Here is a 27,176-nt window from a genome sequence, read left to right as displayed (position 1 = left end):
CTCAGCCTCCTGAGTAGCTGGGATTAGAGGCACGTGCCACCGTGCCAGGCTAAATAAAAATAACCTTAAGGGGGCAAAAGAGTAGCAGAACGTACAACTTAACATACTGGCTATAGTTCTATAAAAACAATTAGTGCTATAAATATTCATTTGAGAAAAGGTTATTATCATAAAAGTTATTGCCTTTCATGAGCATGGCAACATGCTGGGCAGTGACCAGAAAACTGCCACAAATGTGCAGGCGCTATGCACAATAAGGAAGTCCAAGCTGTGATGTGGGTTCCCTCCATGTCCCCTCTAAACTCTGGGTATAGGATGGGGTGCACTGCCTGCCAATCAAGGGTTCCAAACGTGCCCGGGCGCTCCATGGACGCCTCCACCTGGGCTCACCTTGGCGCCGCGCCCTAGCGAGCGCTCCCCGCGCCCTCCCTCCCTCCCGGCCGGCCTCCGCCCCGCCCGCCGCCAGGGGGCGCCGCAGGCTGCCCGGCGCGCGGCTCGCGGCCCGGGAACGCCGGCGCAAGGGAGCGGGTGAGCGGCGGAGGCCGGCCTGGCGGCGGCCATGGACCGCTTCGTGTGGACCAGCGGCCTCCTGGAAATCAACGAGACCCTGGTGATCCAGCAGCGCGGGGTGCGCATCTACGACGGCGAGGAGAAGGTAGGGCGCGCCCCGCCCCCCGGCCAGCCCTCCCGAGGGGCCGGCGGAAGCGGAAGGGGCTCGGGTGGGCGCGCGTCCCGGCCCGGCCCGGCCTGGCCCCCGGCCTCGCTCTGGGCCGTCAGCGCCCGGGCCGGCCTATGTGTGCCGGGCGCCGCGCTCGGTCCCCTCCCCGCCGGCTGGTCGCCGGTGCCCTGGGGCGCCCGGGCGTCTCCCCCGCGCCGTCCGCGCCCGCTGAGCCAACCGCGACGTGCCCAACTTTGGAGCGGTTCCCAGCGGGCGCGGATTGGGGCCACTTCCGTTCGCCCCCCGAAATTGTGAGGGGGACACAGCCGGGGTGCGCCTCGGCGAAGGCTTGCTGTCCGTCTGCAGGCGGCGGGGTGGCGATAAGCACAGCTGAGTTCTTTGGCGTGGTTTCTGAATCTCTAAGGACACTGGGTCTCAGGCGCAATCACTGGGGCAGCCCATTCCGCCTTTTTGCTGGGAACGACCTGCGGCTCTGCGTTCCCTGACCCTGCGGTGGCTTTGGCCCGACCTCATGGGGGTCGGAGGGATTAGTCTGGCTGCTCTGGGCTAACAGATGAGATGGCTTTGAAAGGATTTCCGAGAGAGGTAGCTGTGTCTTCCTCATTGGAATGTCCTTGCCTTATGCTCTGGGAGTTTTTTGGTTGTTTCCTTTTTTTGGTAATTTCTTTAAAAAGGAGTTTTGAGCACGTTTTGTAAAGTGATGTATTACACTAGGCCACGCCTTGTAAGGCAAGCACAAAATCTTAGGAGATGGGTTTGCAAATTGAGAACAGAAATATGAAATGTAAACGTTCTGTGGATACTTGGTGGAAGTACAAAATATCCCATCTTGGATTGAAATGTGTAAACTGGAATTAGAAACAATTGAAAACTCATTTATCTACAAGCATTTTTAGTTTCCATTAGTTTTTACTTGTTACCTCTGCTTCCTTGCCGTTTTGTTAAGGAACTTGGCTCTATATACATTTCCTGGTCTGTGCTTACAGCTACCCAGAGGCACAGGTGGCGTTGGATTGGGTCCCCTGACTCTCTGGGGACATTTCTCATGGACTGTGTTGCTTCTATTATTGAGTCAAGGTGTTTCCTTAAATAATTTTTTTGGACTTAACTTCATTTAGTGCTTTAGCACTTTTATTACCTTGATCTCAAATTGGGTCTTGCTTTTTTTTTTGAGACACAGTCTTACTCTGTTGCCCAGGCTGGAGTACAGTGATGTCATCATAGCTCACTGCAACCTCAAACTCCTGGGCTCAACTAATCCTCCGGCCTCAGCCTCCCAAGTAGCTGGGACTACAGGCATGTGCTACCACGCCCAGCTAATTTTTTAATGTTTTCTTGTAGAGCCGGGATATCTCTCTGTTGCGCATGGTGGGTCTTGCATCTTTTGATTGGAGTGACAAGCTAATATTTTTTTCTTTCTTACTGAGTTTATATCTTTGGAACTGTTTCAAATGGGAAGTTTAGTTGACCTCCTCTCCCTCAGCTGGTTTGATTTTGCCCTTACTCTAAGAGGAACTAAATGTCAACAATGACAGATCTGTCCTCAAAGATTCCACCAGTGCTACTCCCTGGTAGTCATGCTTTTGCAGAGCATGGCACTCTGTTGTTTCATGGAACTCCAACATACAGATTAGGAACACCTTTACTGGCAGACAATATAGCTATGATATATATACATAGACCAGTGCCCTAACCCTTAAGCTATGGAGCCAGCTATAATATATTTAAAACAACGTAAAATCACAACCATTAGTACTCTCTCTGTATAAAAAAAGCATTGTTGAACCAAGAAATTCTAATTTTTCCTTTAAAACTTTTGCTGCTTGTTTTAGCAGACCAAGTATATAGATGTCAGAGGTTTAAGAAAAAACTCATGGGAAAAAATTAGCCCTTTGATCTAGTAAAAAATTCTTAAGTCTCCTAACATCTTGAAATTGGAGTGAAGCTCTAAGAGGTGCCTCCTTACCACTGTGCCCAGGGCAGGACCTGTCCAGTCAGCTGCTGAGCTATCTGTAGCTACTTGGTTCCTGAACTGAGTGAGGCCAGACTGATTTCGGGGGTAAGGTGCTATGTCCTGCTTTCCTCCGTCTTGCTAGGTGGCTTCCAGAGTTCATGTGGTGCTGGAGACGCTAGGAGGCTGCACATCAGCCTGCAGATCTGATCAAGTTAGTCTCCCATTCAGAATCCCTCAGTGGCACCCGTGATCTGGGGACTGCAGTCCAGGCTGCTTGGCCTTCATAGCAGCCTCCACAAGTTCCCCAGGCAAACATGCACAGGGCTGTCTTCTAGACCAGTTAGATGCTCCAGGAGAGTGTGCCTTACTCATCTTTGTATCTTCTGGCTTGTTGTGTATATGAGACACATCTGAAAAAAACCTGAATAATTAAAGTACCCACTGTGTGCCAGGAGCTGTATATACGATTTCATTTAATCCTCTCAACAGAAATGTGAGGTATTTTACTGAATGAGAAAATAATACTCAGAGATGCAGTGACTTGCCTGAGATCCACAAAGAGAAATAGTATTTGAATATTGTTCAGACTCCCAAAGCCCATGTTTTGTTGCTGGTGCTCAGCACTTCAAAATATAGTGGTCACCAGTACTACTCTGGATGAAATGTTAAATATAGATCCTCTCGAGGATAAGGAAACTGAGACCCACTGTTGAACATTAAGAAAGCTGTGAGCTGTCCAAGGTCACACAACTACCATGTTTACCCGAAAATAAGACAGGGTCTTATATTTATTTTTCCTCAAGAAGACACACTAGGGCTTATTTTCAGGAGATGTGTTATGCTTTTTAAGTACGGTACAACAATGCACATTCATTCAAATATAGTTAAGTCGTCTTCTTCTGCAACATCATTATGAATCCCCAAACCCCAAATTCCATCCTGAATTTCTTGTGACTCTATTTCCTTTAGAACCATTGGCCCCAATCTCTCATGTTGAGCAATAGAGCTCTCATGGGGCAGATGAGAAGGGCTGCTCGTCTTCTTTACTGCTCTGGGAGGAAATGCATGGATTGTGCAGATACACTGCATAGCCATGCCCATCACTAGGTCTTATTTTCGGGGTATGGCTTCTATTGCTCAAATGCTTAGAAAGAAATCCTGCTAGGGCTTATTCTATGGGTAGGTCTTATTTTTGGGGAAACATGATAGTAATAGGTGGAGCTACAATTCCGAACCAGATCCAATGGACTGTGCTCTTTCCAGTGCTCAAGTGCCTCTCATGAATAAATGGATGCTTGCTTGTTTATACAGGCACAGTTTTCATGGCCCCATTATGACGGGATGTGCTGTTTTCTTAAGTAAGGTAGACAGGTCATTTGTTTGAATTCACAGATGCTTCCATAGCTTCAGCTAACTTAAAAAATAATGTAAGAAGGTTAGTAATGTGTAAAGTGTTGAGTTGGCAGCATATACCAGAAAGTGTAGAAAATGCTTATTCTCTTCCAGCTAACTAGTTCACTTTTAGGAATTTACCCTTGGAAAATAATCAGAGATGCATAAAGATATTACATATGAGAATGGTCATCTCAACATTCTTATATATTATGTCTAATAATATTATATATAGGGGAAAATTGGAAGCAATATGAATGTCCACCATAGCAATTGGTTAATTATTAATAAATTATGGCATACCCTAATTAGCATGAGGAATTGCTAAAGATAGGCTGCTAACTACATTTTATAACTATGTTTATAGTTATAACACTATAAATATTTTGTTTAAAGATTATGCATATATGTATGTGTGTGTGTATAGAAACACACTCTTGCTGCTGTGATTATGAGTGATTTCATTTTCTTTTTCAGACTTTTCTTTAAATATTTTCCAGATTTTCAACAATGAATATGTATTACTTTTATAACAGAAAAAAATATATAAATAAAAAAAGTAAGGTGAGAGCTTTTCAGTGAGTGCCTTAGATCAACTTTTAAGTAGTTAAAATTATTCTAGCTCTGAGTAGTAGAAGCAAACCAGCCTAAACTTGTCTATCAGCTTTAGATCATAATCCATTGAAATCCCTGAAGGGAACTATTACACAATTTCTTCACTTAGAGCAGCAACATTTTACCTTTGCACATTGTTAATTGATGTAGCTATGGAACATATTCTGGCCTGAGCTTTAAATTAACATCCATATTCTTGGATTTTAATAAAAGAAAATGCAGAGTTTCTTAATTGGAACTATCATGTTCTAATGCAGCATTATATACTCTTGATCAAGTTAATGAAGTATTTACTTTTGGAAAGGGGAAGTTTACTCACTGGCAAAAAAGAGATTTAAAAAATATCTTAAACTCAGTTATTTGGTTTTGCATAAATGAGATTAACCAAAACATTTGAAGCCAGACTGTATTAAGTGCTATGAGTACCTACGTTTTGTTTCTGATTCAGAGGAAAATGTAGAACTCATAGGGTCTCTTCTCTCATGTATTGAAGTATCTTGGTAGAACAGTCTTTCACAAAGTGTACTTAGACTAAATGGTTTTGCCGGCCTCTTATCCTTAAAGTTGATAAGCCATATCATTATTTAATACTTAATAATATTAAAACAATGATACAGTCAGACCTGACTCTTAGAAAACAATTTTTAAAAATATATGTCTAAAAGTATGTTGGTTATTTATTAAACAAGGACTTTTTTGACATGTTCCTGTGTGTGCTTGCTTTAACAAAAAATAATATATACATTTCACAGTTACATGAATTTACATATACTTGTGACAAATTTCTTATTTTATTAGACAGATAATAAAATTGTTAAATATGGATAAGCAAGAAGAAGAAACTTGAAATAATCAGTAATCCTACTCCCCCTAAACAATTACTTTTGACATATTTGCTGTGTATGTAATCATGCTATATATACTGTTTTGAAACTTGGATTTTTCCTGCTGTATATTAATATCATGAGTCTCTCATATTGTCAATTGCACACATAATTTATAATTATTTTTATTTAAGATTGATATAATAATATTCCAGTTGGTTATCTACTTGGCAAACATTTTTGACCACATTATTTTAAACTCAAACTTCATTATTATTTTTAATAAACTGGACCCTCACTCAAATGCTTTCCTTAGAGTTTGTGTTGCAAATGAGACCAGCCTTGTAACTTTTAAAATAACTGAGTATTCCTGGGAAGGATACAAGCAAGTACTACTTACTGCAAATTCTACTCTCTAGTAATTAGAGTTCATAGAAGCTTCTGTTATATTTCACCTCACTACCTCGTCTAAACCTGATCACCTCCCAAAAGCCCCATCTCCAAATGCCATCACATTGGAGGTCCGGGCTTCAACATATGAATTTAGGGGCGACACCAACATGCAGTCCATATGGAGTATGAAATCTTCTCATGCTTGCCTCTTCATCGTCCAGTTCTCCCTCAGAGGCCACAAGTGAGAGAGCTATGTATCTGTGTCCTATGTAGGTATCTGTGTGAAATATATTGTTTTTTCCTTTTTAAAATATAAATTTATAATATACTCTGTATACTGTTCTGAACCTGCTTTTTTCACCTAATAATGTATCTGGAGAATATACCATATTTCATCAATACTAAGTGTACTTTTTTCCTCCCACATTTTAACAATTTTGAAATCAGGAAATCACTGGTATCTCAGAGTTTATCAAATACAATATCAATACATAAAGATTCTCCATATTCTTTTTAATGACTGCCCAGTAATCCATTTGTGTGGGTATACATTTCCCTGTTGATGGACATTTGAATTGGTTCCTGTCTTTTGCTTTTATGAACAGCAATGAATAGCCCAGTACTATATCATCTTGCATGTGTGAATTTATCTTTGGGATAAATTCCTGGAAGTGCCAAGTACCCTTGGTTCAAAGGATGTGTGTATTTCTAATTTTGGTAGATAATTAACAAATAGCCCTCTACAGAATTTGTCCCTCCAGCAATGGATAAGAATGCCTGTTTTCCCAGCCTCACCAGCACAATGTTATCAAACTTTTGGACCTCTGCCAATCTTGTGGATGAAAAGGGGTATCTTAATGTTTTCTTAATTGGTTTTCTCTTACTATCAGGGAGGTTGGCATCTATTAATGTGTTTGAATTAATTGTAGTTCCTTTTCTGTGAACTTTCTGTGCATAGTCTTTGTCCATTTCTCTAGTGGATTATAGACTATTTTCTCATTGATTCATGAGAGTGTTTTCTATATTAAGGAAATAAGCCCTTCATTGCTGATGCAAGTTGCATTTATTTTTCCCAGTCTGCCATCTGTCTTTTGCCTTTGCCCTTGGTGGGTTTTGCCATGAAATATTTGTATATGATCTGTGTAGTTGAATTTATCAGTGTTTTCCACTAATGCTAATGGGTGTAATACCTTCTTAGAAAGGCCTTCTCCATTCCGAGATCATTTAAAAAATTCTAGTGCTTTTATAATTTTTTCCTTTTTCTTTTTTTTTTTTTACTCAAATATTTGATCCATCTAGATTCATTTTGGTACAATGTATCAGGTACAAATCAAACTTTATGGGTTTTTTTCCTACCTGGCAACCCAGTTGTCCCATTAACACTGATTGAGTCTCTATCCATATTTATTTTTGTATGTGTTTGTGTCTATTTCTGGATTTTCTTCTTATAAAAAAAGTGATATGAGTATTATTCATGAATTCATGCTCTAGTGAGATAGTGATTGTTAACAGGTAAGTGTGCATTCCTTTTAGACCTTTTCCTACTATTAATGTGTGTGTATGCACACATATATACACACACAACATATATGATATTCTCTAAATTGTTCTTTTCCCCCACTAACTTGATGTTTTAGACTTCTGTGATAGTCTATACAGTTCTACTTCATCATTATTTCTAACCTCTGCATGGATTGCATAGTATGGATTTATCATACTTTATTTTACCACTATTGTTACGCATCTCGGTTGTTTGCACTTTTTTCCTAATTCTATCAAGACTATATATATATAGCTTATGAAGTAGGTAGCATTGCTTCTCTTTGATTTGTGATAAGCCTGTTCTAAAAGTAAAATGTTTACTTTTAGATGAGTGGCTTAGTATTGTAAAATTCATGAGGATAAAAATCTGGAACACTTTGAGTGACATGTTATTAATATTTTGTGATGATCTTGTCTTTTTAGATAAAATTTGATGCTGGGACACTCCTTCTTAGTACACATCGACTGATTTGGAGAGATCATAAAAATCATGTAAGATACAGTGTTTTGCATTTGTTGTAGGTTTGTTTATACAGACAGGGTCTCATCTCACTGTGTTGCCCTGGCTGGAGTGCAGTGGCTATTCATAGATACAATCATAGCACAGTATATCCTTGAACTCCTGGGCTCAAGTGATCCTCCTGCCTGAGCCTCCTGAGTAGCTGGGACTATAGGTGTGGGCCACTGTGCCTCTGATGTAGGTTTTAAATCACTGAAGTTTTTCTTTCTTTTTTTTTTTCTGACAAAATGGATGTAAATGGATATAATAAATTTTCCTTTTCAGAATATCAGAAAGTGTGTCCCATATGATTTCTCTGAATGGAGTACAGAGATAGGAGTTAGTGTGTTGTCCCTTATTCAGCTCCAGAAAAGTCTGTGTAGTTACTGGATGGGGAATCATGGAGCCTCGTTTTGCAAATACCAGTCAAATCCTACTCCATACCTGAATGTCACATGTGTAACGGGAATAATTCTCTCATCAGTTGTGAGAGGTCTTTAAAAAGGGCTCCCCTATCCTTAAAACTACTTGTTCTTCCATGTTGTTGAGAATCAGGAGGATAGGTCTGCCATGAAATGCATACTTTTAGATATTGAGATATTGCTAGGTATTACTACTTCTAAGTCAGCAAGAGGAGAAGCTCCCCTCCCCCATTTCTTTAGGAAGAGAAAGTTTTATATAGAGAGAGCTGGTATCTTTATTCTGAGCTTCAACTTGAAAGTATATATACATTAATCTCAGTGTTACAGGTTAGATTGCTATTTCATCTGTGTTTTTATTTTCCTAATTGCTCCCCCTTCATGAAATTTTAATACCACATATAAACTATTAATATATACTGTACTGTGGCCCTCAAAAGTATGTTAACCATTGCAATATCTGACCTTTTTGCTCCCCAGGAACTAATTTTTGTCCCCTAAGTCTGATATTGCCACTGTTGATTATGCATTCCTGTTAATGTTGTGTAATTCTTTTAAAAGTAATGTGCATTCAGGAAAGAAATCTTTTGGGGAAGGATGGGGTGGGTGTGTTGGTTATTAAACTTAAACTATATATTGATTAATCTTAGTATAATTTTTTGATTATCATATAAAGAGACAAATCTGGAGAAATCCTTAGACCTATTACATGCTGTTCATGTATAATAGTTTTTAAAATTAAATGTACTAATAAAGGGGAACTACTTCAATATTTTCTGTTTAAAACTAATTTTATTTGTGTTCATTGATAAAGAATAGAAAATTATAAGGAAGTTGAAAAATCACTTACATAATATACTCCTTAAAATTGTTTTGATGAAGGTTTAATTTTTGCTTTCCATATAAGAAAATATTACATGTAAAAAGTTTTCATACAAATATTTCTCTTAGAAAATGCACCTATTATAAAAACAAAGGTAATTACTGCTGCTTTTAAACCTCTTACGTTCTTCTATGCAGCAAAATACCACCACCATATTGTTTATATTTAATCTTTCCTTAAGTTTATTAAAGGAATAAAATAATATCATTTTTCATTATTTTCATTATTAAGGTATATGGCACTCTAAAGCTATTAAATAAGGATTTCCGACAAATGTTATGGATCTTGTTTTCTATTCATTTCCTCCTAGGAGTGCTGCATGGCCATTCCTCTTTCCCAAATTGTGTTCATTGAAGAACAGGCAGCTGGAATTGGAAAGAGGTGAGGTCTATATAGTATAGTCTTTATTCACAAAGATATTTCCTGTCCTGTTATTTTGCTCAGGAGGTCCCTAAGGCGTGGTCCTACCTCAAACTTACTGGTGTATAAAGTCATTCTTAAAAGCAGGAATAAAGTACAAAGGTTTGCTATAGTAAATCCTTGTATTATTGTACATGGGGCATAATAAAGAATTGTGGTCCAGCTATCATTGTATATATTTCCACAGACACTTTGCTTTCACATGCCTGTATACCTGTCATTTCATACTATAAAATGTGGCCCTCCTTAAAATCAGAAATAACCCATCTGAGAAAAATAACTGGCTTTACTCCTGTTTCTAGCTAGTCATTAAGTTTGTTTCTCAAGTTCAACTTGTTCAGATATCAGGATTAAATAGTATATCATAATAGTTATTGTGTATAATGGGAGATTTGTAAGAATAATAAGGTATGCAATGAATAATTAGAATAGGATAATGAGCATAAATGGGACTGTCTTAGGCAAACCAGGAGATGTGGCCATTCTGGTATAAAGGCATAAGTTCAGATGTTCCTGTTTACTCAAATGTACCAAAAACTTGGCATTATATTTTAAGTACATATAATTGAGGAGACTTATGAACAAATATTTTTAGCATGGAATTTTTTGTTCTTATGTAGGCTCATCTTTAGGTTTAGCAGTGTTGAACTTCACTGGACATGCAATGTATGCCTTAATCATAATGTTATAGCTACCATAAAATATTGATTATTTGACATAAGAGAAACTAATACATTTTGGATAGATTAATAAGCCATAGATTTTTAAGAGTGGATTGTTCCTGTAATGTGTATTTTCCCCCTTGTCATTTTCTCCCACTTATCAAGTTCTAGAAAGTAAACTTTAAGGTTATTCCAGATCATTTGAATTCTTCTTTGTTGTGTTCCAAGGAAATCTAAACTCTATAACAAAAAGATTTAAAATATTTGCCTTCACATTAGTGGTCTTATTTTTTTAAACATTTCCAGTGAGGAGGAATTCAGTAATATGCCAAGTTAACTTTTCTCAAATATTCTCTTTAGTTCCTGGCCCCTCAAAGAGTTATCCTATTGCATTGATTTAAAAAGGTATATTTTTTTACCTTTTAATGTCTCTGAACTCAACATCTTTCATTTCATAGACTTTAAATTTGATGAAATATAGTGATTGAATGACTCAATAAAAGAATGTATGAAAAATGTGGCATGAATTATTTTTATGCTTACTTTTGAATTTTTAAACTTTATTTTTATCAGTTTTTTAGCTTTTCATTGGGTGTCCTTTGACAGAATCTGATAATAGGGTTGAGGTTTTTTAATTTCAAAGATTGTGACATGCTTATGCTCAGCCACCCTATCATAATTGTCATAGTTTTGTTACTCTACTTGAAGGTTTATTTCAGACAGTCCTATAACTCTGCTTGTGTTATAGGACCGTCTGAAATAAACCTTTACTTCACTTAAAGATGTTCACATAAGGGAATAGATGAAGAGTGCTCACAAAGCTGGCCCCAGTTCGTTAACTAGAGAATTCGTTACGTAGAGGAGGCCCAACACCAGATTTTTCATTGTTATAGTGGTATTTAGGCAACCATATGGGCATAAAGAAAAGAAAAATTGAGTAACAGGTGTGTGCCTATAATGTGATCATAGAGAAAAAGCTCTCTAAGATGGGTGTCCAGGATATTTTGACTATGAGTTTTTAGTTTCCCTAATCTTTATAGAAGAGTGCTTATTGAGCAGGTTGGATAAAAAGAGGAAAACAGACTTACAAAGCTGAACAAATATAGTGATATTTTTAATAGCTTAGAAGATAATCATAGTTATAAAGATAATGGTAGTTTATGTTCCTAGAGCAGCAGTGTTTGAGAATTGTTTTTGTTATTGGGTATCTTTCTACATCATACTGTTGATTGAGTGGCATTTTCCAACAAATGACACTGTAGAATGTTAGTTTTGGATGGAGTTTTAATAAAATATCAGCTGGCCAGTTTTACAGATAAGTTTTCACATTTGTTTTCAACTTGAGTAAGGTAGTATGCTTTGGCAGTAATATATGCCCCCTTATAACCTTTGGGGATGATTATAGATGGAAAACCCTCATCATAAACTACTCAGAATTTTGCACATTTATTTTGAACATATTTTTTACACCACATTTTAATTTAATCTATAGAGTTAGTAACTTGAAACTTCTTGGTTCATAGTTTAAGAGAGATTTTTGAAAGCTTCATTAATAGTGAATTAATACAAACTTTAAAAAAGGATGCTTTTCATGGTGTTGTTTCTGCATGAATTTTTTAAGAGTGATTTGAGATATATTAAAAGTTATGAAAATAGAATTAGTGATTTTTAAAGGCAATTAAATGCATTATATTTGTTCTTTCTTCAGTGCCAAAATAGTGGTTCATCTTCACACAGCTCCTCCCAACAAAGAACCTGGCCCATTCCAGAGCAGTAGGAACTCCTACATCAAACTTTCCTTCAAAGAACATGGCCAGATTGAGGTAAGTTTCTATATGAATAAAATTGTTCTAGAAAGGGGTCTGTGTGTGTTTTTCTTATGATTTCTTAATATAATGGAAGGCATTATTATATAATATACCAGGTTTCACCATATTTTTACAATAAAATTTTTATTATATCTTAAGACTTTTCAGAGAATAGAGAATTTAAAGTTTAGGTTTCAGTGGGATTGGAAAGCAGGATGTGATCACAGAGGGAGCAGAGGCTGGAAATATGCTAAATCATGCTATTAAATATTTGGCTACTAGTAACATTTTCAGTGGTATAGTTAGATTAAAGGGACAGCGTAAATGCAGTGACATGTTAAACTACCTCAGTATCTGAAAGCTTGGTGAACTTAAATCAAGCAGTTTATCTTAACTCCATATAATTCTAGTCACTAAAGTTTTAGTCTGCAGTGTAATATATTAATAGTATTTTATATGTTCTGATTAATAAGTTGCTATACATCTATTCTTAATATACTTAGAAGTGTGTTTTTATTCTCCCCATCAATACAATAAATTATATATGTTTTGTTTTCTATAGTCCTCACCTAGTGTTCCTCACACAGTGGTCACTAAACAAATATGAATGACTGACTGAGTCATTCTCACTGTAGTTGAAAAACATATTTGATTTTTTGTGGGCATGGGCATGTTTTGGCCCTACGTTTTGGCTTCAGATTTTAACTAGACAAATTATTCTCTCCTTCCTTCATGAAAAATAGTGGTATGTTTTTCCTGGTACTATGTTTGTTTCACTGCAGATTGAAAACAATCCACATATACAGGATTGTTTAAAGTAAGTCTGTTTATTTCATTGTCACTCATCTCTTTGTTGAGAATAGTCCACTTTCTATAGAATATAGAAGGTCAATTCCTTCTTTTTTTTTCCTTTGTGCTTTCTGAAGTTGATCCAAGAAAAGAACTTCCTCTGATTTCCTTTGATGTCTCTGAGAATTCTTGGCTTGTTGCAAATGACTGAATAGACCTTTAAACTAAAGAAATGTTAAGTAATGATTTGTGTGAGGATGCCACAACCTGAGTGACTCATTTAAAGTGAATATATTTGCATGACAGTTTTACAGGCGTTTATCAGAGGAAATGACACAGAGAAGATGGGAGAATGTGCCAGTTTCCCAGTCATTACAAACAAATAGAGGACCCCAGGTATTTTTTAAACTGTTTGCTAATCTGTATTTTCAACTCTGTACTTACATCTTATAAGAAAAAGAATCAATAAGAAAAAGATTGTGATTATAGAACTTGTCAAAAACAAAATATTGTAATGGTACTCTGATAAAAAATTTATTTTCACAGCACCTAATTTAGTGCTCTAAAGACAGTAGACACTTAGTAAACATAAATGACTACTCACCAGAGTAATTTCGAAGATGGTAGAAGTTAGATTTCACTCATTGCATTCTGTTCTTCATAATTAGTGTGGTATTTGAGAAAACAGACAGTAAAGCCAGGTGATATTTTCCAAGGTAGTCTAAATTAATCATCAAGTATAGACAGGCACTCAAATGTGTGAAAGTAACTTGGATAATAACTGTTAAGTAGCAGAATTTTTAACTATAATTTTCTGTAAATTTGAAGCCCTATTATGTGATACATAATACCTTGCCAAAGAACAAAAAAGAATAGGAAATTTTTTTTTTATTTTGGCATATTATGGGGGTACAGATTTTAAGATTTCAATAAATGCCCATTCCTCCCCTCCCCCTAGGAAATTTAATTTACATCTAAAATGCAAAGTATATATGCCATTTATTATATACTTGGTTTTTCTTTAATGATTTGAAGATCATTACATGTAACAAAAACCAAACAAATGTTTTCAAAGGAAGCTAGATGTAATTATGGGCTGTTTTTCTTTGGTTCTTTGTGAGTCTTTTCCCGCCATTGAAAACACAATGGGGTGGATTACAAAAGATTTTGTTTCCTTCCTATTTTGTATGTTTTATTTTCTACTTTTTTTCCAGCCAGGAAGAATAAGGGCTGTCGGAATTGTAGGTATTGAGAGAAAACTGGAAGAAAAAAGAAAAGAAACTGACAAAAACATTTCTGAGGTAACTCTTAAACAAGTTCTGGTTTGCCATCTTTTTCAGCCATTTGCATCTATTCATTTGGGTACATCTGTGACTAATTTTGTTCTATAATTTGGAGTATATTTATTAATAGTTTAACTGAAGCTACATAGCCTCTTATTCCCTTTAACAAGTCTACCTTGGGTTGGCGGTGTTTAACTGAAACAAGTTTTAAAAGCTTTTTCTAAAACCAAATAAAAAACACAAATTTGTTTTTTGTTAGAAAACATCAGAATGTTGTGTGTAACATTAAAGTCTAGATGGAATTGATTGGAGGATATTCTTAATGAGCTCAAAGTCCTCTATATCATTATTTTGGAAGTTTGACTACACTAGTTGAGAGAAAAATGGTGTTCTGTGGCCTCTGTTCCTGGCCAGACACCACACAATTTTATGCTGATGACCATTTGGGCACCAGACACAGTAAGAATGGCTGAAACCAGTCAGCCCACCACTTCTACTAGGAGACAACCCTAAGCATGTATATTACAGAGTTTCTGAAGGCTTATCATATGTGAGGAACTTCAAGTAATAGGGAAAGAACTCTGGTTAAAAAAACTAGTTATGCATTAAATTCTATAAGTAGTTAATACATCTAACCATATCATTGATTTTTTTCATGTTTATATAAAAATGGTCTTGAATTTTTATGAAATGATGCTATAAAGTAATTCTTTAGCTTTTTTATAATAGCTTGTTGGGTAAATTCCACAGTCACTATCTCCTGAGAATCTTTCTGTTTTTATGTTGTGATTTTGAGAAATTCAAAAACTATGCTGCCACAGTCACCATCTCCTCAGAGTCCTCTATTCCTGTAAAATTCCATCATTTTAGCATTAGAAGGGTTCTTATCCAAAGAAGGTATTTGTCTTAGAGCAAGTGACTAGATTTGGAACCAGGCAGATGAGAACCCAGGTTTCCTGGTTTGCAGGTAGTTTGCAGGTACTGACAGTATGCAGTATCACCACCAAGAAGGTGCTGTTTCTGTCCTTTCTCAGCAGTTCCTATTGTCATTGGTTTTGCCTCTTTCAGAGATGGCATGGAGCAGTGAACTAATTTTGCATTATTTGTATTCCTTTTTTCGATTGTGCCATCATAACTTAGTGTTATATTCAAAATAATGTTTTTCTTAATTTGTGAAACAAGTTATTCTCTTTCTGCCTAATTTTCATGGAGTCCCATAACTCAGAGGATTCTACCCAAGCATTGTGCTCTGTCACGCAGATCATTGATTTATTCAGCAGGAGGTCATTCTCTCTACTCTGTGTGGGCCCTACATCAGAGGCTGTGGTGATGCACCAGACACAGGCAGGCAAAGAGGCCTTGTCTACCGTGGGAGAATTTCCTGGTGAGGAGAAAGTACAGGCTGCATCAGGGACATACAACATGGCCTCCAACTTCTGTTGGCATCCGGGAAGGCTTGTTAGTAGCAGGAACGTGGAAATCAAAGCCTGAAAGATGAGCAGGTGCTAGCAGATAACCAGCAGGGATAAGAGAAATCCAGGTAGAGGGAATGGAATATGCAAAGGCACAGAACCAGGAGTCACTGAAACAGAAAATTCAAGAATATATTAATAGTCACTGAAACTAATAACCACAAAATAATGACTGAAAGTCACTAAGAAATAATGCTATAACTCACTTTAAGAAGGTACCTTAGGGTTTTAAAACAGATGCCATTTTTCTCAAAATTGTAGTGACAATTTGATTGTGGGTGTGGTGAAGGGATAAAAGGTTCTGTAAACTGACAGATAAAATAATAGAATGAGTATATGCATCTATTTTGCTTTAATTTTTATTGTAGGTAGTTTTTCTACCCAGTTTTTGATAGTTGGCTAATTCCAAATTTTAGAATAATAGAAATAAAAGTAAGAAAGCTTTTATTTGTGTTTTATAATTACTTAACATATTTTATAGACAATTCTTTCAAGGCACTAAAATATTTACTATATTTTTATTGACTATGTAAGCAATAAGGGCTAATTTATGTATTCTATGTGGACTTCATTTTAGCATTTTTTCTGCAAAAATATAATACAATGAATAAAATTATTTACCATGTAAAATTTTAATGGTGTTGTCTTATTAGTCTTCTTTACACAGATAAAAGAAATCTATTAATATTTTATATATCCAGAGTAAAAATCTAAGTGTGTAAAATGTTCGTGTGTTTTATTTTTGAAACCTAGATGGGTGTATGATTTGCCCTCCATGTAAATGTTAGAATTGACTTAGTTTCAGAGCTGGTGCCCAGAGTTTGTCACAAAGGGTTTCCTGCATCTGCTGGCTCTTGCTGATAAGAAGCCTGTGTTTAAGCCTTTTGTTTATCTGAGGAAATTCCTGTTAGGTGTGTGCACATTCCCCTTTGTTTTCAGTATTAGCCTCAGTGAGTGGGCCATAAGAATTCACAACAAGCTATTCTTCTGGCAAAACCCTTTTGCAGGTGGGGAATACTTTCCTGCAGATGGGCATAAGCAGATCAGAGCCACCATTATATATATCAAAATACTGTGTAGACCAATTTTTCAGTTCATGACAAATTGCTTATTTGGCTTTTAAAAATAATATCTGTGCACATTAATTAGACAAGATACTCTGCACTGGCAGTATATTTTCGGTAACTTGAAATAATTTATTAGAAATACGTCTGATTAAGTTTGCAAGGGCCTTTGAAGTGGATACTTGCTGTAGTAAATGAAACAAAACAATTGATGGATTTTATTTAGATTCGTTTTGGTGGTATTTGAAAGTTTTTCTTTTGTGATAGCCACTACATCTGAAGCTACAGGTATAATAATGTGTTTAATATTCAGAGCCTGAGGTTTACTGTTTCAGTTAATTCACATCTGCTTTATATTAAAGCCAAAATTATTGTACCTAAAGAAGTGCACAATAATTCCTGCAGCTGTGCATTGCCATTTTCAACCAGGAAAGCTTTGCAGTGCCTTTGATTTTTGATTTCCTATCAGAAAATGATTTTAGGAAAAATCAATGATAGATTTTCTTACTTGTGTGAAATAACAGTAAATAAAATTTTCTGAACTATTAATTATGTCACCTTTTGTTTGTTTAATCAATGATAATTTTTAAAAACTTGAAGTTTTTTTTTTGCAGCTTGTTTTGGAGAATTTATGGCTTCTTAGCTAAACTGAAATTTTAGAATAAGTTAGATTGATTACTTATATAAATATTTTATTAATAAATAAATTGGTATTTTAAAGAAAATTTCATAAATTTTTATCATAGGAAAAAATAGAAGGTGCTTCATTGCTTTAAAGCATTTTAAATTCTTTAGACACATTCCAACAAAAATTCATTTCTTGTTCCAGGCATTTGAAGACCTCAGCAAGCTAATGATCAAGGTATATGTCATTTACATCTATTAAATTCATACCAATTATGATATTGTTTTGAAAATATATTTTGTGAATAGACACTTTGGGGACTGTTTCTTTTCAGTTTTTACTTTTTATTTGACAGGCTAAGGAAATGGTGGAGTTATCAAAATCAATTGCTAATAAAATTAAGGACAAACAAGGTGACATCACAGAAGATGAGGTAAATAGGTTGCTTTTCTTAAGGCATTAGAAACTAGATTACACATATAATGCAGTGAGATTTTAGTGGTTTACCAGTTTGCTTTCTTAATGTAGTGTTTTATTTCTTTTAGGACTTGAGGGGGCATGTCAATGTGCTAAAGGAAAAAGTCAACCATAAAAATTTTGTTGGGATTAAAGGTTATTTCCATGCCTTTTTTTGGAGTGTAGAAAACAGATACCAACATGTGTAAGAAATGGCTGTTTTATACATATCCTTAAGTTTGATGTCTGTTTCATTAAATTTGTCTGCAGTCTGGTAACAGCCATTTTCCTTCCTAAGTTTTCAGTTGTATCATTTGGTTAGCATTAAATACAGCATAGTTATTATCTAAGTCTCCTCTCACACCAGACTTGTGAATGAATGGAGTATGAGAGACCTGGATAGAAGAAGGAAGGAGAGCAATTAGATTTATGCAGGGAACTACTAGAAATCTGCTCCCTTCTAGATCCCAGCATAGAAACACAGTAGAAGAAAAGGGTATATATAGTGTATATATAGAAATAATTGAGTGGAATTGAATTTATGATGGAAGGGTTTCAGTTATTGGGGTGGGAGACTAATTCTGCATAAGTTTTTTGTGCATTTTCTCCTCTCTTGTTATAGACCATCAGGTTTAAATCCTACTTGCTGAGCATGGGAATAGCTAACCCAGTTACCAGGGAAACCTACGGCTCAGGCACACAGTACCACATGCAGCTGGCCAAACAGCTGGCTGGAATATTGCAGGTGCCTTTAGAGGTAAATACCAAATCTAAGTGTTCTTTTAAAATTATGTTAAATTATGCTGTCATCAGAAATGTTAACAAGAACATAACTCCTTTCATGATGTAGTTATTGTCAACTGACCTGTTATTTTTTACTTTCAGTGTACTTACTTAGGATTCTTTGTCATCTTCTAAATTGTTTCTCTTTTCATCTTAAGACATGTAACTTTCTAAATCTATTTGATATGAAGCTTTTCTTATTTTCAAAAGGAAATATATTTCTCTGTATAGATATATTTCCATGTATCCAGTCTTTCCTATATAATACTGTTAATAATTCCATAATACAGATTCATCTTCTAGTCTCATAGTATTCAGGCAATCAGTAGTTTATGCCAAAATAGAATAGCATAATAAATCCCCAAGTGCCCAAAAGTTTCATCTGTAAACCAGCTTCCACTCAAAATTTTTTTAAAGCAAACCCCAGACATCACATCACTTTATCTGTAAATATTTCAGTATATAACTATAATGATAAAGACTCCTTTAAACATAACTATAATCCCATTCCACATCTAAAAAATTAAAAGTAATTCCTTAACATCTTTAAATATCTAGTAGTGTTCACATTTTCTCTTACAGTCGGCCTGCTTAAATCAGGACACATTGCAGTTAGTCAACTTTTCTCTCAAGTTTTTTTTTTTTTTTAATTCCACTGGTTTCTACTTCCCCTGTCTCTCTTACCTCCTACCCCACAATGTATTTATTGGAGAAACAAATTGTTTATCCTATAAAGTGTGCTTCCCTGTTCTATGTATTTTGAATAAACTAGTAGTTATAAATAAAGGTCCATTAGTTTTTTTTGCTGGCAAGAATATTTCACAGAGGGCATTGTGCATGTCCATCAGGAGGTGCATAAAGTCTGATTGTCTTTTTGTGTATGTGTGTGCTGTTAGCAGCCATTGACAGTCATCACCTAGAACTGTTACTTCATTAGGGATAGCAAAATAGTGATATTTAATCCTATGCTTTCTTCATTTATTAGCTGGAATAAGTTAAAACATTTAAATGTACTTTTTGAAACATGGTATAGAGACCCTCTTTTGATTTAAGTAAATGTTAAAATACTAATAATGACATTAAGGTCCCAATATTGAATTTGAAGTGCTATGTGGTATATGAATAGGTTCTCCTGTGTATAAATACAGTTTTTCAAAGCTTCTTAAGAAATTTTCTGATTTCCCTTTGATTACAATTTATGTTAAGAAATGCTAACTGGTGCTAATTATAACATAATACTTTTAAAATTTTTCATATTTTTAACAGGAACGAGGGGGAATAATGTCACTGACGGAGGTGTACTGTTTAGTAAACCGAGCTCGAGGAATGGAAGTAAGAATAGAATATTTAGATATTCTTTTAACTAAATATAGACTTTCTTGATATAATACAAATTCCCCTACAATGAATACAATTTGAGGAAGGGTTGTGAATATCAAAGCTATTTTGAGAAGCAGTGTGGTGCAATGAAAAGAATATTGCTCTATGATCTAGGAGGGTAGATTCTATTCCTGACTTGCTGTGTGACCTTGAGTAGCTTACTTATACTCTCTGGGACTCAGATTTTTTTCTTTTTAAAAATTTATTTTTATTTGTAATTCTACAGAGTAATTGTGTATTTTTGTGGGGTACCATGTGATATTTCAATATGCACATACATTATACAATGATTAAATCAGGGTAATTAGCTTATCTGGCACTTTAAAGACTTACCATTTCTTTGTGGTGACAACATTCAAAATCCTCTCTTCTGGCTCTCTTGAAATATGCACTGCATTGTTATTGTCTATGGTCTCCCTACTGTGTAATAGAACACTAGAACTTATTCTTCCCACCTAACTCTAACTTTATACCCATTGACCAAGCTCTCTTCATCCCCTCCCTTCCTCCTATTCTCACCATCCTCTAGTAACCAGTGTTCTACTCTCTTCTTTTATGAGATCAACTTTTTAAGATTCCACAGATGAGTGAGAGCATGTGATGTTTGTCTTTTTCTGTCTGGCTTATTTTACTTAGCATAATATCCTCCAGGTTTGTCCATGTTGCTGCAAATGACAGGATTTCGTTCTGTGTTATGGCTGAATGGTATTCTATTGTGTGTATATGCCATACTTTCTTTTTCCCTTCATCTGTAGATGGGTTCTTGGGTTGATTCCATACTTGGCTATTACGAATAGTGCTGTTTAGGGACTCAGTTTTCTTACCTTTAAAATAAGGATTTGGACTGAGTGGTACCTTTCAGCTCTAATTGTCTCTGTCTTGTGATGAGTAAGGTTGTTCAGGAAGCCCTTTCTCTGTGTTAGCTAACTCTTCAGTTAACTTGGTTAACTGATTACCTGGTAGGTAATGCAGAGAGGACGCTGCCCTGCCCCTTTGGCTGTGTATCAGCAGTGGCTATTCTTCATCTCTCGTTGGTCCCTTCACATCCAGATATCCTTGGCCTGCAAGGTTCTGTCCAGGTACTCTTTTGTGCCCCAGCAATCAAACAAAGTCTTGTGGTGTTAGCAGTCACCTCCATGCAAATGACTCATCCCAGTCCCACGAGTTAAGCCTCTGCTCTATGTTTTTATTTGAATAGTGATTATAACTGCCATCAGTTAGTACTTACTATGTGCTGGGCACTCTGCACATGTTACCTTATTTATCTTCCCAATAACTGAGTGATACAGCTACTTTTACTGTTCTTACATAGGGGATAATGAAATTGAGGCTTAGAAAGATGAAATAATGTGACAAGGACCATACCCAGAGATGGTGGTTTGACAGGGATTTGGACCCAGCCTGGGTTGGCTCTGGAGCCATTCTGTTTGACTCACAGCTGTACTTATCGCCACTATACTGTGCTGATTTGTTAAGGTTGCACTGTCCAAAAGGGTAGCCACTAGCTATTAATACCTCCCTACATGTGATGACTGAACTTGAAATGTAGTTAATCCAAATCGAGATGTGCTATGAGTGTAAGTACACACCAGTTTTAGAAGACTTAGTACAAAATAAGAAAATGTTAAATATCTCATTAATAATTTTTTATATAGATTATATGTTGAATTGGTACTAAGTTCAATCTTTTGGGTAAATAAAATATACGTGTTAAAAATTTTACCTGTTTCTTTTTGCTTTTTAAATGTGGCTACTATAAAATTTAAAATTACGTATGTGGCTTGCGTTATATTTTTGGGGGGATAGCACTACTTTAATGAAAACTTAGTTAATCTGCTTTGCCTTGCAATGATTAAGTCACCTGAAATCCTTGATAAGTGGTAATTTTTTGATTTACTCTCCAGTTTTACATTATAATTATATAGCATTACTTTATTAATTTGCAGTGTAAACTGGATTTTTTTCCCCATTAGTTGCTCTCACCAGAAGACTTAGTGAATGCATGCAAGATGCTGGAAGCACTGAAATTACCTCTCAGGTAAAGGAATCTCTGCAGGAAGTTTGCCACCTGTAACCATGGTTTTACACAGAGTAGATGGGAAAGCCCAGCCAAGGTTACCATCCCGAGTGCTGAGCCAAAGTGTTGCCCTCTTGAAATTATATTATCTGTGAGCAAGATTCACCTGGCACTGCTCACATCTTCTGTTATCCTGGCTTTCATCTTTATCAGGGCTGGGCATGTTCTAACAGGGGTAGAAGGCAGACTCTTGTCCATTTAGGGGAAGGAAAAAGAATGTGGCTCCTCCCATTAGGTCAGAATAACTAGCCCCTCTTCCCTTGGACATTTTGTGTTAGTGTCTGGAGATATTCAGCTGTGAATTTTATTTTCTTTATCATCAGGTTACAAAAAAGGTAGCCAGACATTTTATTTAGCATGTAGATTCTAGTTCATAATTTTATTATCTGTTTATTCATAAACTTTTTAGTTATGCCATAGTCGCTTGTGTTGGATAGGTTTTAAATGTCGTTTTGTGTTAATCTTGCCTTCATTCCTGGGCATCCAAAGAAAGTAACAAAGATGTGCTCCTCCTTAGTGGCTGAATATCCGAGATGATTCCTGCTTTATTCTTGCATCTCTGGTTTTCAGGCTCCGAGTTTTTGACAGCGGCGTCATGGTGATTGAGCTTCAGTCCCACAAGGAAGAGGAAATGGTGGCCTCAGCCCTGGAGACAGTATGTGAAGCTGGTTTCCTCCAGTCTTTAGAGCTGCCACCAAGACCCAAATGCTTAGCAACTTGAGAAACAGGATTTCCTTTTGAATTTTCCTTTAATAAAAACTAACGTTTGCAGACCCAATTAAAAATGGCTTATCGTTAACAATGAAACAGTATTAATCAAAACCATACATCAAGAGCTCTTTGAAACTTTTTGACACTCTTACCATCTTATAAGTAAGGAGAATTAGAATTAGTGAGATTCTTTTCTACTGACGCTTAGTGTTGAGGGCAGCTTTCTAACTTTGTTAATCAGAACATTAAACATAGTTGAACTTTTTCTTTCAGTAACACCTACTTAAACAGCATTATAAAACACCACAAGTTATTTTGTGAAATAATTTATTCAAAAAATGTGAAAAACAACTATAGTTTAGATGGATTTTACTGGCCAAACTGCCAGTATTTCTCATTAGAATACTTGAAATAGTACTGTCTTCATAGCCTCTATGGGGAACTATGTGCATATAATTTGAATAACACATTTATTATACTTCTCATTTTTAACTAGACAAAAACCCCAAGACTGGATATTTTACCACATATTTTAAACTAAACTTATATATAGGTTCCCTTACTGGAGTGTGTAATACACACTCAGAATTTGTTATATGTTCCTTTTCAGACTATCATATAGTTCATAAGTTCATAGGCTTTAGTACAGTGCCTTTGTTGCATTGTAGAGAGCTTCATCTTGATATATAAGCCTCTAGTATATCTGTTCTGGGGTCTTCAACTTCTGTAGGATTAAGCATTAAGATTTACTTCTTTTTTTTTCCATTTTTTTTTTTTTATTATTTCAGCATATTATGGGGAATATTCTTTGGATTTTAGTAGAAAAGTCAGTAAATTATTTCCTGCATATAGTGGTATACATTCTGCCTAAGGTTAGTACCTAGGTGTCTTAAATTAATCAAATTTTTTTCTGCTGTATTTCTCTGTTAGGTTTCAGAAAAGGGATCCCTAACATCAGAAGAGTTTGCTAAACTTGTGGGAATGTCTGTCCTCCTGGCCAAAGAAAGGTAAGTACGGTCCTTGTACTTCATTTCAACATTATGTGTGTTTGTGTTTCTGCATGGACAGATAACTGTGTTTTTTTCCTTTTTTTTTTTTTTTTTTTTTTTTAGGTTGCTGCTTGCAGAGAAGATGGGCCATCTTTGCCGAGATGACTCAGTGGAAGGCTTGCGTTTTTACCCAAATTTATTTATGACACAGAGCTAAGGGTTTTGTGTTTGAAATCCTTTTTGTCCTTGTGCTTGCGTCATGTAGAGGCTGTATGGCATTGAACTAAGAGACAAACCCCGATCACCTGAGAATTTATTGGAACTTCACAGTAGAATATAAAACTTTCTTAATTTCTCCCTAAATGTTATGATCTAGGAAGCTTATGTAGGATACATATAGGAAAACACAGAAAAATGAATGCCAATATGAATTTAAAATCATACCATAGCTGTGTAGAACCCTCAGAATTTAACTTGAAATATGGTAGATTTTAACTTGATCTTCAAATCTAACCATTCTGTAAAGAAGGGAATTTAGTTTTGCAGGGAAGAAAAAGAGAAGTGACATGTTGGGACAGGTTAGCTTATTATTTTGGTGTGACTAAAATTCACTGGATTATAAATGCGGTTTTTCTCTGGGCCTGTTGTGCCCATTTTGGGGGCTTTCATGGGGGAAGTCATACCCCACAGGGCAGTTTAATAACCTGACAACCTTGGAACAAAATACCAACTGTAGCATGCCTTAAGAGGCTCCTTCTAAGGGCTTTTAGAAACAGTCATAGGCATGTCTTCAACAGATCAAATGAAACACCTCTGTGAAAGGAGAGAATTTTATTTGACTTATTATATTCTCCAGCTACCTTCTTTTCATTTTTTAAAGTGATGATTTCATAGCTAGCATTTAAAGAATGCAACTGTGTCATTTTATTTAAAAAATGCTGTGGATTTTGAAACTGAATTAGAAAGCTGTATAGACATGCCCAGAGTTATGATTACGAATTGGGAGGTAAACAGCTCAGGAATTCCCTAGGATTGTTGCGCATGTGGAAGGGCAGAGGGAACCTTTAAATAGCTTCACAGGAACCTTAGTGCTCTTTTACCTCAAAGCCACAGACAGGAAATAGAAGTGGGAAAGTAATATGTCTCCTTTTCTTTCCTTTAAGGAGTTTCAACACTGAACTTTTAAAAAGTCTATCATATTCCAGCAATATTTTTTTCTTTGCCCCATACATTATAAGTTGTATGGAGAAAGTATTTCAGTTAAAGTGTTACTGAGATAACAACAACTGGCTAGTACTGCATGTAGATTGCTTGAGTTTTAAAGCGGACTGCCTGGCTTCATATGTTACTGCTCTACTGAGGCAGTATGTTGGCATTACCTCAAACTCAGGGACCCCACAGGACAGAAGGAGACTCCCTCTATGAGACTGAGTTAGAAGTGGAAGGGTAATGAGGATTTTGTCCAAGCCTCTGGAAGGGATAGTGTGTTTATTGGGAGAACCCCTGGGACCAGGAGGAGGGATGCCCAGGGTCACATTCTGGAACCCCTAAGACATCACTGCGTGAGGTGGAGGGAGAGCCACTGCCAGAGGCTGCTGCAAATGTCCTCTGGGAAGTGCTAGTAGGGACCCTCAGCTGCAGACCCAGGGGATCCCAATCCCTGATCCCTGCCTGAAAAGTGGCTGTTGCTGCTTTGTGTCCTCCAGTGTCACAGGAATGCTGTGGCCAAGACACCTTGCTTTAGTCTTCGTTTTCTAAACCTGTCACTGCCTCTTCATTGTGGTGACAGACTACCTGATTCCCCATTGCTCAGCCTCAGGTTTATTTTGGGGGTAATTCAGCATCTGGCCCTCCAAGTCTTGTAGGGGTTAGTTGGACCATTGTGTAAGTTTGTTTGCATGTCTTGCCTCTCTCTGGGTTGCACTCACACTCACACTGCTCTGGCAAACTTATATATAGATACACACACACACAATATCTCACCTGGCTAAGGTTTTTAGAAGTTTACAAAGATAAACAATAATCTGTTTCACCAGATGGAACGAGTTGCAAGTAAGATTATTGGAGCTATTAGATCTAGCTCTAATGGTTTGGATTCATTGCTGCAAACCTACATAATTCAACATATTTATTTACTTTAGTGTGACAATTGATTAACAAAAATGGAGCAATCTGAATTATACAAAGTGAACTATAGAGGAATAAAAGTAACATATGAATATATTTTGCAAATGTCACATTAATTAAAAAACAAGTATGATTGATTTTGTTAAAGTGGGCATTCTTCACTGTTTCCAGACCTTTGTATGTATTTATATCTTTTTTTTTTTTTTTTTTGCCAAATAAGGTGTTCTTTTCCCTGTAACATAAAGGTTATTTTTAAATACAACTAATCAGGCCCTAAGTGCAAAAAAGTTCTGTCTTGGTGCTTATCACTGGTATAATTATTCTTTTTATTTTCCTAACTTTGCTCTTAGGAGCATGAATCTCTTTGTAGCTTTTATGGTAATGGAATATTTCTAGTCATTTACTGTCAAAAACAAATTTTTTACATTGTACAAGTGAAGATTGTTTTCATGGTTAAATGATTGGTACTAATGTATATAGAGTAAAATTATTGCAAAATTTTAAAATGTTTTTTCTTAACTTGGTGTTCTTTTTAAATACTCTGAAAAATATATGAAAATGATAAAACTTTGGTCATACTAAGTCAGAATGTTAAGAGTTCTTTTAGATTTTATAATCAAGAGTTGCTTATAAATATTTGTGACATCAAGCTCTTACTATTTTAGTTGTCGTAAAAGGATGGTAAATGAGTCATGAATTGGTTTGGTTATTTTAAAATTCTTGATGTGAATTTCACCATTGATCAACCATGTGTATTCATATAAATGTACTTTCTCTTGTTCCCTGTTACCAGACTAATCTTCGAGAACGTGGATTTTTCATGTCATTAATCTCATGCTCAAGTACTTAAAATGGTTCTCTTTTGTCCAACAGTCTGAGAGTCTTCATTTTGGTACAGTGGAGTCACAACTTTAAAGTGGTTAGGTTTTAAAGACTGTGCCTAAGGACAAAATCGAGCATGCTCAAAATGATCCTTGAAAGTCTAAATTGCTAATAAAATTCTCTTTATAGTCGTAAAGTTTAAATCCATGGGGAGTGTAGGTATGAATATATTATGCATATAGTAAGTATAATATATATTAACTGCATATCAATATTTGACTTTTATAGCATTAATAATTATACTTTTTAAATGTGTATGTCATTTGCCAATAGGTATGGTTGAATTTATGTATATTTATTGCTAATCCCATCCCTTATGAGAAATCTAGAGTGTAAGCTCCACAAGGGCAGAGGTTTTTATCTGATTTATTCATGGATCTATCCTCAGAGCCTAGAACAGGGCCTGGCACATGCTAAGCATTCAATAAATATTTACTGAGTGAATGAA

General features: G+C 36.1%; 1 protein-coding gene across 2 annotated transcripts; it reads left to right on the top strand.

Annotated features, from left to right (window-relative positions):
- The first annotated feature begins 487 nt into the window (after positions 1 to 487).
- VPS36 (vacuolar protein sorting 36 homolog) lies at positions 488 to 27,176 on the top strand. 2 transcript variants are annotated; one of them, XM_076009433.1, is made up of 14 exons: positions 488 to 628; positions 7,823 to 7,891; positions 9,511 to 9,581; positions 11,991 to 12,105; positions 13,186 to 13,275; positions 14,094 to 14,180; positions 17,528 to 17,560; positions 17,679 to 17,756; positions 18,402 to 18,536; positions 19,829 to 19,894; positions 21,916 to 21,980; positions 22,590 to 22,674; positions 23,661 to 23,737; positions 23,843 to 27,176. In XM_076009433.1, exons 1-14 carry the CDS (start codon positions 560 to 562, stop codon positions 23,934 to 23,936), a joined length of 1,134 nt encoding a protein of 377 aa, XP_075865548.1. In that variant the 5' UTR covers positions 488 to 559; the 3' UTR covers positions 23,937 to 27,176. The 2 variants fall into 2 exon arrangements, with proteins under 2 accessions (XP_075865548.1, XP_075865547.1); XM_076009432.1 differs by having other exon boundaries at positions 488 to 655.

Source organism: Microcebus murinus, chromosome 13 (genome assembly GCF_040939455.1).
Source record: "Microcebus murinus isolate Inina chromosome 13, M.murinus_Inina_mat1.0, whole genome shotgun sequence".
Lineage (NCBI taxonomy): Eukaryota > Metazoa > Chordata > Mammalia > Primates > Cheirogaleidae > Microcebus > Microcebus murinus.
The sequence above is the reverse complement of the archived record's forward strand: the minus strand, read 5'-3'. Positions and strand labels throughout refer to the sequence as shown.